At 36.1% G+C, this 12,151-nt stretch overlaps 1 protein-coding gene across 1 annotated transcript in view; it reads left to right on the top strand.

Moving 5' to 3' along the window:
- Positions 1–12,151, top strand: part of LOC143245535 (PDZ domain-containing protein 8-like) — a 174,182-nt gene that overhangs the window by 156,533 nt on the left and 5,498 nt on the right. Inside the window, exon 19 of the mRNA XM_076491899.1 lies at positions 7,415–7,509. Coding sequence (XP_076348014.1) covers positions 7,415–7,509 — 95 coding nt within the window. The remainder of the gene's footprint in view (positions 1–7,414; positions 7,510–12,151) is intronic.

The following is a 12,151-nucleotide window of genomic DNA, read 5'->3' as shown; positions in this document are numbered from 1 at the left end:
ACTACCCAGGGTTGGGTTGATGTTTAATATGAAAATTACTAGGCTATCTTGCATCTACAATGATGCATGTGATCTTGAGATGGTGCCATATCTACTAGGAACCAGTGGTGCAACTGTCTAAGTTAATTGAGATTGTGTTAACACTTTCACTGTGAGAGCTTAATAAGATTGTCTGGCATTAGGCAAAATAAAATATTAAATAGCCCAATATGCAATTAATGTGGTATATTAAAGATATATTTTACTTTTTTGTATAGTGTATTCTGATTCAATTTTATAATTTTAGGAAAAAATATTAACATTCTAAAATTTTCTCGCAGAGCCCCAGATAACTATGGCAGAGTCCAAGGGCTATGCGGAACATAGTTTGAAAAACCATGCCCTGAGGAGCCTTTGTAGAAAATATGCATCTTCATATTTTCCACTTTGGTGCATTTTCATTCCCAAAACATTGATGGCCCATGTAGGCAACACTTTCTTTGCATCAGTTTTCCTTCCATGCATTCACACCCATTATGTCTAATTCTTGCTCTTTATTGTTACATTGCCCTCATTTCTTTCTTCCTTTTTTTCTTGCTGTTGGTTATTTATTCTCTGAAATCTTCCACCTATTACCTTCATGGGTGATTTATTATTCTATAAGGATGGGATATACATCCATATCTCCCAATTCCCAACATCTTTTTTCAGGCCATCAAATTCAACAGCTCATCTTCATTGTTTTTTAGAAGAGATCATTCAATTGAAGATGTGGACTAAACTGACACAATCATCTCCCATTACCTACATCATTTGGCCATTTCTTTCTCATCCAGATATTATATTCTACCTGTTACCATTCTACACATGATGGTTCAATTATGAATCAGTAAGTCTATTTTTCTCTCTGTGTCTCTTTCTTTGCTCCCTACAGGACCATGTCCCTTGTGTAATGTGGATTTCACTCAGTGCCAAGCAGTGGTTGTACAGGTATACTTGCTATTTTATGAGCAAAACACCTTTGATGGGTTGATATCTTGAGGTTATTGTAGCAAGCAGCTGGACCAGGTGAGTAGTTGGCAAGGCAAAACATATATTGCACACTGTGAGATAAGGTGTTACATAAGACAACTTGTAGGACCTCCTTGCAGAATTCTGCTTCATAATTATGATTATACCAAGCCATACTGACTCATGGACTATCATGAGTAAAGCAGAAGTGTAACTGCCCATTCTTACTGTTTCTTTATTTGGATAAACACAGGATGATGTGCTTTTAAGAATAGGGTTTTCGTAGTCACTATTGTAAAGTTTGGTATCAGTATTCCTCTGGACCTCCCTATTGTGCTTCCTCTCTTCTTCAAGTGAAGTACTGAAATCATTACAGCTCACCAGTTCCAAGCTGATTTGATGGTGACCATGAAGGCTTTGTACTGAATGTGTTCTATCTCATTCAGTAGTGATTAAGTTGGTGGTGTTCTGTTGGTGTAGATTCACAACGATGTTATCCTTTCTGGTTGGGACTCTTCATCCTACCATCGTCTGGAAGTCTGGTCTTGGATTAGAGCTGGACCAGCCAACATCAGTCCTCATGTATGTGTTGTTTGAGAGCCCTTGTCATACCATGAACATGACATACTGGTTTGTCTGGGTACTAGATGTGTACCCCCTCTATCAGGCTGAACAAAGTAACAGATACTCTGGTTGACTGGGTGCCTACAGTATCTCACTTGAGAATTGCAATTCATATGTTTTAGTGGTTCATGGAGCTGAACTAAGAAACAGAAATCCAATTGATTTTGGATTTGAGTGAACTATCACACAAGCACTTCCCTTTCTACCATCATTTTCATGTTGAGTTACCTGAGTGGCATGTTTTGGTTGTGGACTTGTGCACGTGCCTTGTCTAGTCGTGAAGAATAGAACATCTTCCTTTACCATATCATAGACTTGAGATAAAGAAAGTAATAACTGTCTTCCTACCACAGAATGGATGATAAATATTCAATATTGCCTGGTTTTCAACTGAAATTGATCTACTGAGGATGGTCTGACATACCTTAGCCAATCTATACTGTGTGACACATTAATTTAGTTTTTCAGCGATTTATTTGGTTGAGAAGAGTATACCTCATAGACAGCCTTTCTGAAGGGTGCTTTTCTATGTAACATTTACACTGGTCTCTCCATGTTTTCAATGTGGGATTCTAGCTATTTGTGAGTGGAGGTAAGATATCATATCAGAAGTTAATGTTCCAAAACATACTGGTAATATAGTTATTCTTCAACATTGGATTTGCTTATTTAAGCATTGATCTTGCACATTCCAGTCTCTCATAACCAAACCCACTTAAATGCCCTTGGAATTACCTAATTTGCAAATTTCTCCACCCTCGTCAATGTGTAATTCTAACATGGTGCTGTGCATAAACACCTCACTTTTTCACAACAAAGACTTAGTCATGGTTTTCTTTAGTGCATAGTCCCATTATGGATTACAGTTTTTGTACCACCTTGTAGATTCAAGTACAATTGTAATTTCTTGAAAATCCAAATTAGACATGATATTTGTGGGTATGAATTCCCTAATTATTCTTGTCAGTTGGTGTTCAGTCTGACCTCCCCTACATTATGAGAGTTTGGGTTTTATTTTTTGATTCACTTTGGCTCTACTTCTCCCTTATTGGTAGAAGGGAGTGACTATATAGTTTCTTCTACTTCCTCATTTTTTGGTTCAGACTGGGATATTTACTGTGCTCTTCTTTCTTTGTTTGCTTTCCCTGGTTTTCTGCCTCTTGGTGGGAGTATATTTTTTGGATGCTGATATGTTGATGTCATACGTTTCAGCTGTTGGCATGTTTGTGGGACTTTTTCTTCTTAAGTCATGATATATCCTGATAGGTCTTTTTCTTTCTTGGTCTCTGGCAACTAGAGAAGGGGATACATTCGTCTCTGCAGTTCTTTTGCCATCTCATTTTTACCTCTGCAATCAGTTGTATTCTGATTATTTATTTGGTCTTGTAAGGCCTGTAAATATTATGTGAACTACTTTCTCTGTGGTGATTGTCTTGATTGTGTATTCATTGGGATCCTTCATTTTCCCTTGATTTTTCCCATTTCTTTAAGATTGGATTCCCAAATATCCATATTGAATATTTTGGTCTTTGTAGGTGAGGTATCTTTTGAGTTGCATCTCATCATATTAAGCACATTTATGTTTTGCTGCTCACTTGTGTACTGGCATTGTGTACCACTTTTATCTTGGTTCACTACTGTTTTATACAGCTGCTTTCTGTATAGACCATACCCACACCAGCTCCTCCACCTTTCCAATGTGGGATTCTAGCTATATTGTCAGTGGATGAAAAGTATGTTTTGGAAGTTAACATTTTCCTAAACTGAAAATATATTTCCATTAACACTTATCTTCACTAACACTCTTACACCCTGCCTCCCCACTCATACCTGGTGTTAGTCTTGACAAAAAGTGAATTTAATATATAAGTGAGGTGCTTATATACACTACCAAGATATCCATCCTTCCTTTCCACCTGTAGTGTATCTTCTATGCTTAATCTTGAAGTGAAGGTTTGGTTGAATAATATAGAGGGTGAAATTTTTGTCAGGAGAATGTTTTGTTTTTCTATTGGTAGAGAGTTGCTACATGATTATTTGCATAAAAAGATGCAGCTGAATCACATTGAGCATGGAACAGGTGAAAGTTTCAAAGCTAGTGGCAAGGGAAAACATTTGTGCATATAGAGAGTAGTTCTAATGTGAGAAGCTATTTCTGAGAGATGGTAAGTACCTATCCAATATATATTTTCTGTGTAAGAAAATATTAATTTCTGCTAATTTGTAAGTTACTGTGATGGTGTTTTGAGTAAAATTTCATAGTGATCAATTTAACTTATTGTTTACTTCCTCTGAGAAACACATTAAGATAAACAGGAGAAGTAAGAGCAGAAATGAAATGGTATCTAATACCTTAAATCATTGTTTGCTATACCAGTTGAAAATGGACAGATTTTAACCTTCTATAACTAGAACTCACCATATCTTTTTTGGGGGGGTTCTATTCAGGAGTAGTTTTTCCAAACTGTTTTGTGTAGATATTCATTTATTTAGCATATTCAAGCCCTAGGTGAATCAAGTGCTTTGTAGGAATGATTTTGAGGCTCAAGCACATAGTTCTCTCATAAACTTAACGACTTATATGGAAGATCTAGGAAAATTATGAGATGGCTCTCTAAAGTGTGTTTGTCAGGTTTTTATCTGGGCTGGGATTCTTTACAGTAGGTGTCTGAGACTTTTCATGATAAATTAAAGCAATAAATGGACAGCACATAATTCAGTTGTTTTAAAATAGTATATTCAAAACAAGTCAAACATATTCAAACAATTTATTATATTGTAGGATATTGGAGTTGTATCTAGAACTCTAAGTAATTTTATTTTTTCACATAAGTCCACACAGGCTAATTTAGTTATGTTAGAATCCATTTGAGAGGACAAATTATTCTTCTCTCTTTTATCATAGTAGAATCAGTGATAGACTCATGGATTACCAGCAGTATATTCAGAACTTTAAATAATTCTTTATTGTATCAAAAGTCCACATAGTGTGGTTCAGTTACTTCCGAACCTAATTAGCAAGAAAATACTTCTTCTCTACTCTTTTATTACTCGCATTACCCTGTGGGTTACCACAGTTGTGTAAAGAACTTTAGATAATTGTCTTCTTTTTGTTGAAGTCCACACAGACAGGTTCAGTTACTTTAGAACATTCTTTGACAATACAGTTTTTTCTCCTTTTTGTCTGTAACAATTCCTCTGTGAAATTCACTTCAGATATTTTTCATTACTGCTAAACTAATAATTATGGAATCTAATTTCTCTTTCACTAGTTTGTTTTAACTTCTTCCTTTCACTCTGTACCTGCATGTATTTAGAACATGCAACAGAAAAATCTAGAAATAGTTATCCTTCTTGTAATAATAATATTCATATGAGAGAAACTTAGAAGCTTTGAGTAAGATGACAACAATTAAAATAAACTGCATACACAATATTCAACTTGTACAGAGTTATGTAATACAATTTGTCATAATTATTGCTTATAAAATAAATAACTTTTAAGTCTTTTCATGAAAACTAAATAATAATTAAATATTAAATCACTAAATAAATTAAATAATAACTCGTATATCTAACAATATTAGCTTTAGATCATGAGGAAATCCTTAAAGTTAAATTTGTCTAGTGGCTGCTAAGTGAACTCATTTTGCACCACATCTGTTTCAGGGACATTTCATCTCTGGCTTAGGCTATTCCTGATGATTAAATACTTTAAACTGGCCAATTGAACTAGATGCTGAAGCTGAAGGAAGTCATCCATATAGACTACTATGATAATTCAACTTTAAGACAATCTTAAGGATTCATGAAAATCTATAAAGCTCTTTAGAAGTGTTACCTAATAGTTCTACTTTCATAAACAGCACTATGATGCAGCTACCTCTGTTTTCTGTGGGGCAACCTGTGTTCTCAGACTATTTAGACAGAATATTACTAGTACTATCAGAAAGGAAGTATCTGGGATGTTGGCTCTTACAAGATGGAATTTGTGCATGTTGTTGCAACCCAGGATTATCACTCGGTTCACAAGTTAGCAGGACTTCCCGCACCTAATTGCAATGGCTGCATCACCAGTAAAGCTACAAAAAATCCTTTAAAATATTCTTAAGGCTTCACAGAGAAGCTTCCATTTCAAATGTAGCTTACTAAGTCCCATAATTTGACAATGTTCATATCTTGTTCAACAGGATAAGTTGATACAAATTCCATTTGAGAGGAAGCAAGAACTATTGCAGCTTCAACTATTTTTAAGTCGTCAAGCACGAGTTAAATCTGGCCATCAGCTCAGACATGTATAGCAATCAGATCTTACCAAGAATTACAGTGGCTGGTTGAACAAACATGAGCTTGGTATTTCATGTTGAATCTGTGAAGATACAAGGATATGAAGTTGAACTCATGCTGGATGTGGATGTAGTTAGGAACTTATTTACTCTTAATGTTTATAAAACACTGTTTGAATACAACATTTTAGCCACATTTAGATTTATCTAAAAAAGTTAAAAAGAATGATTTAACCTGATCTTTATTTTAAAAATAAGTATCTCTTGAATATAATTTTGAAATAACTGTCCTAAATTTTTTCACATTTTAAATGAAATTTCATCCTTTCTTTGAATCATCAGTTAACACTCTGAGTATTTGTTTTAATGTTGTATGTTCATGTTAAGATGTCTGTAGACATTATACATATGAGTGATGAAAAAAGGACAGAACAATATGTCAAAAGAATAAATTAAAAAAGTTTTATACTGATTGAAAAAAGAATGGTAAGATTAATGAATATATTTATATTAGAAGTTGGTTTTTGAAAAATCATTGTGGCAGTTTTATAAAATTGAATTTACATTTGAACCTACTGCATAAGTAAGAATTTACGAGTTTGATCTGCAAAGTTATTTTGTTTAGATTTTTAACAACTATATCAATATTTCCCTATAATGGATAGTTTGAGTTTTCCAAGTTTGCTAGGGATATAGTATTTTTACACAAACTTAATTTACTGTTAGATGCTTTTCAAATATGATGCTGGTTTTACTAACAGCGATTTTGTTTTACTTAACATGTCAATACCTGCATAAGTAAAATGCTGCATGGTGCCACAATACCTCTAACTTTTAGTTATGTTTTAATATGTCTTGAAGCTCATTTAAAATGGAAGTTTCCTTGATCCTAACTATATTTTTTGCACAAATTAAACTCAGAATATTTTTTTACACTTTTAAATTGAATAACTTCTTTAGTTCTGAACTTTTTAATAAGTTAGACGACTGATTTATTATTTTTGTATTTTTGAGTCATCTCTTTGTAAGTATACATATTGTTTTTGTTTACAGTAAATATTTATACCAAAATTTGAACTCTGAAGAATAAACCTACATATTTGTTGTAATTCAATTTCATAAATATTTTAATTTAAAAATAACATTATATTCTATGGGTATGAAGCTATTATAAATATGTGGTTTTTATCCTGATTATATCAGTGTGATTGCCATGTTTTATATATAAGTTAAAGACCAATATGTTTGTTTATAAATATTTTAAAAATACTAAAACAATTTTGCATTGCCATTTATTAGAAAAGATAAATCACACATATATATAGAATTTTTGTCTTTTCCTTTTCAGTGTGAAATAAAAGCATTGTAATTAATTTACCTTGCTATATAGCAGTAATTGGTGTCATTAGCACTTAAAGATTGTTTAACTAAGTTGATATGATTTCCACACCTCAGGTTAATTGAACTCTAAAAATAATTATCTTATTTCAACTAATAAGATGTACTTTTTCCAGATATGGTTGAAAGTGGCATTCCAATGTAGGACTTGTGCAATGATATGTCACAAAAAATGCATTGCGAAGTGCCAAGCCCAAAGTGTATGTTCAAGGTAAGAATTGTTTCATGTGTCTTTTAATATTTCTTAAGTTCTGTATTTTGTAAGTTTTATTGTTATTACTTAACTTCTGTAAGTTTTTAAATAAACTATTTTTATATTCTCAGAGAGTGAAGAATTCATAGTGATAATGTTATTCTCCGGTTACTTGGGGATGTAATAACTGTTTCACTTCTCCAGTTGAATATCTTTCTTGATCATACCTAGATCACACAAATGACTTTTGTACCTGATCTTTATAAATTCTCACCTGTTATAAGATTTTGTTTCAGGTTTCTTACTAGATAGTTCTTATAATGCAAAATGTTCCATATTCCTTTATTTACAATGCCATTCAGTACAAAGAGTACTCCTGTCATAAAAATTCTAAATGCCCAATTTGAATGCATTTTTATGTTCTAAGTATATCAATATTTTGTACAAGAAAGATGTCAGTTTTCAGTGACATCACCTATTACAGAATGTTAAATAATGTCAAAATTATTTCATGCAATTCCACTAGAACTTTATATTGGCTGTGGTTGTAAAATAGTCAAATATCTCTACAACAGACCTACTTATATTTCAGGTGGAATTATAAAAGTAGATACACTTTAAATACAGTAAGTGTGTATGTTTCCAACCCTAGCTAATCCTTTTCTTAATCACCACAGACAATCTTATTTGTACAACTGCTTTTTTTTTTAATGCTGTTGATGTTCAATAAATAAAGAACACTTTAAAATTTTAGTATTTGTCAAGCACTAATTGCATAGTAGAGAGTTTACAAAATCATGCATCATGAAATAACTGGTCACCTTTGGTTTGTTCATGTAAAACCCTCTTTCAATTCTGACCATTAGACCTACTGTAACAAATATGCTGGTGAATTAAACACACACACAAACAATCTTTGCTACTGATTTTTGAACATCTTGCTATAATTTGACAAATACAAAATAAGGCATAGGTTTACAAGTGTGTATGCAATTTACAGTATTAAAGTTAATTTACCATGAAGTTACTTAATATACTTAATATAGCTTTAATAAATGGGGCAAGCATTCAGTAAATATAACAATTATTTCTAAAGAAAATACCATAATTTTAATTAAGTACTTTTTACCACATATTTGTTCATCTAGTCAGGGTGTTGATTGCTTCAAATACCCTCTCGGTGTGGATTCCTGTACATGGTGAGGGGACCTCCCAGAAAAGGTTCTGTTCTGTCTGGTTACCTTCTCTGGGATCTAAACATCCACCCACATGTTTGCCATGCGTGGCGACCCGTGAAGGGGAGGAGAGGATCCTGGTGGTTGAGGGGTCCAACCCTAACACACCACTTTGGCTTTTAATTCCTGCAGACAGGCAGCCTTGGGGTGGCTTCCCTAGGGTCAGTCAGCTGGTTCACTTGGATTGGATCAACCAAGTACCGGTGTTGAATGTTCTCAACAGGTGTTGTGGACATTGTATCTGATGCTGGTGTTATAGTGCTCACAAAACCCTGGCATTGCTGCAGGGTCTTTGTTTGGCATTTTAGTGTCCCCTCGTAGGGATCCATGGTGGGTGGGGTCAGTGGGTACCGAAATTTTTCTTTTTTCCTATATATCCTCCTTCAAAAAATTTAAATAAAATAGTGAAAAAACAGTCAATAGGTAAGCGACCACGTCTTGAAGACTCTGATCAGCAATTTTCAACATCTGTAACACAGGTACCTCATTTTCTTATATTACATTCTCTTTCAGAAAAACCTTTAGGGCAATTGTCCCCCTTTTTTATTCAGAAGGGACAAGAGGGTCTTGCTGGCTCTCCAAAGTCAGTAAAGAAGCTTCGATCTGGAGACATATTAGTTGAAACATTCACAACCCACCACAGTGAACTCCTCTTGAATTCAATGGCAATTGGGGATATACCTATTGAGGTTACCCCTTATGCTACCTTGAATTCATCACGAGGAGTTGTTGTTGAGAGGGATTTGAAGAATGTCCCCGAGTCAGAGATTCTCGCTGGTCTCTCCACTCAAGGAGTTTCTGCAGTGAGGCGCATTTCCACTCGCAAAGATGGAGTTGCAATGTCAACAGATACCCTTGTTTTGACATTTACATCATCATGGGCACCTGCCACCATCAAGGCAGGTTATCTAATTTACAGGGTACGGCCATACATTCCAAACCTTCTCCGATGTTTCCAATGTCGGAGTTTCGGCCACTCAAAGATATCATGTCGTGGTTCCCTGACATGTGCTCGTTGTGGTGGCAAGGACCACGATGCCTATGAATGTGACATGGGCTTACATTGCATCAACTGCAATGGTTCTCACCCTTCCTACTTTCGTTCTTTCCCAAAATGGTTGGAGGAAAAAGAGGTGCAGCATTTGAAAATGACTCATAACATTAGTTATCCTGAGGCTCGGAAATTGCTGCCCGCCACTCCATCTCAGACATATGCTGCTGCACTTCATTTCACAACTACAGTGGGAGTGCAGACAAATCTCTCTGTGCCACCAAGAGAATCGTTTTCAAAAGAAATGAAAAGCCTTTTGACCTCCATGATTAAAAAAGTTGATGAATCGACTTCCACACCCATCTCTGTTCCTCCCATACATTCCAACAAACCTCAAGATCCACATCCTTCAGTTTCAAATACAGGCATTTCTTCTGATACATCTTTTTCTCTCACCCCAAAAGGCAAAACAATCATTTGTTCACATCCTCAGTCGCTCGAATCCCCTTCCAATAACAAAGACCTGCCCATTCGACCAAGGGCAGCATCCATGGAGGTTGATAGACCTCCTCCGACTAAGGACAGTAAGGAAAAAAGACGTGGTCGTAAACAGAAGGTTTTTCCAGCCAATTCGCCTACCCGTCATTAAAAATGGTCACCTTGGTACAATGGAACTGTCGAGGTTTACATTCTAATCTGGATGATATCAAAACACTGATTGCTTCCTACCATCCTGTGTGTCTTTTCTTACAAGAAACATTTCTAAAACCTGCTGATACAGTTACCATTTATCAGTTTTCTCTGTACAGAAATGACTGACTGTGTGATGGACGAGTACATGGAGGGGTGGCACTGTTGGTTGATCAACATGTGCCCACCCTGTCTTTGTCACTCAACACACCCTTGGAGGCCGTAGCCATCCGTGTTTCCTTGGGTCATACCATCACTGTTTGTTCTCTGTACCTGTCCCCTGGAGAGACATATGATCAATCAGACCTTGATGCTCTCATTGAACAGTTGCCGTCTCCCTTTTTCATCCTGGTGGACTTTAATGGACATCATCCCCTCTGGGGAAGTGCTGTTATTGATAGGAGGGGTCGCTCTGTAGAGCGTATGCTCTCTGATCACAATCTTTCTCTTTTCAGTACTGTTTTTCTACTTATTTTCATGCACCTAGTCAGTCCTTTACTGTTATTGATCTCTCAGTTTGCTCCCCTTCATTATTCTCCCATTTTTCATGGAGGGTTGACAATTATCCATGGGGCAGTGATCATTTTCCTATACTTTTGAAAGAGACTGGCCGTGGTCGATGCCACCCTACCTGCGTGCCCTGGTGGAAGCTGGATCAGGCAGACTGGTCCATTTTCACTGCTTTCACAGAACTTGATCCTGCCATCGTGAATCAGCCATCAATAGACGATTGTGTGTCAGCGGTAACCGGGTGTATTATACAAGCAGCTGCTCAGTGTATTCCTAAAAACGCGACACGTTTTCCACGATATCCTCGTCCGTGGTGGAATCCTGCTTGCCACTTTGTACGGAAGGCTTAAAAACGGGCCTGGGATACTTTTCGTAGACGTCAAAGCCAGAAGGAATCTTGGATTAAGTTCACAACTAGCATATCTTCTACCACCAGTTCCAAGGTCATATGGGACAGGATTCAAAAGGTCAGTGGGCACTACAATTCTGTTCCCCTCTCGATCTTACTCTCTGATGGTCAGGAGGTGGCTGATGTCCGGAGCTTCACGGATACTCTAGGTGAAAGCTTTTGCCAGGTATCTAGCACTTCTGCTTGTTCCTCCACCTTCTTGGCCATCAAGACTCGGGCAGAGCATTCACCTCTTTCCTTTCGAACTGACTGTCTCTTTGATTATACTTGTCCCTTTACACTGGTGGAATTGAAAATGGCCCTTCATCGGTCTGGCAGTACATCTGTTGGACCTGATGATGTACACTATGACATGCTGCACCATCTATCTCTTGCTTCTCTTGATGTTCTTCTAATTGTCTTTAATCGGATCTGGCAGGATAATGTTTTTCCTGATGCCTGACACCAGGCTATTATTTTACCTTTTACTAAGCCAGGGAAAGATCCCAAGATTCCTTCAAACTATCGTCCAATTGCTTTGACGAGCTGTCTCTGTAACACCTTAGAAAGGATGGTTAATGTTCGTCTTGTTTGGTTCTTCAAATCAAACAACCTTCCGATGACAGCACTCCACCACAGACCACCTAATTCGATTTGAAACATCAATCAGAGAAGCTTTTCTCAAACACCATCATCTTGTATCAATATTCTTTGACATTAAGAAAGCTTATGAAACAACATGGAGGTATAGCATTTTGCAAGACCTCCATGCATATGGGTTACGTGGCCATTTACCCATGTTTATTAAAAAATTTTTAATGGACAGGATATTCCAAGTTTGTGTGG

Source organism: Tachypleus tridentatus, chromosome 2 (genome assembly GCF_004210375.1).
Source record: "Tachypleus tridentatus isolate NWPU-2018 chromosome 2, ASM421037v1, whole genome shotgun sequence".
NCBI lineage: Eukaryota > Metazoa > Arthropoda > Merostomata > Xiphosura > Limulidae > Tachypleus > Tachypleus tridentatus.
The sequence above is the reverse complement of the archived record's forward strand: the minus strand, read 5'-3'. Positions and strand labels throughout refer to the sequence as shown.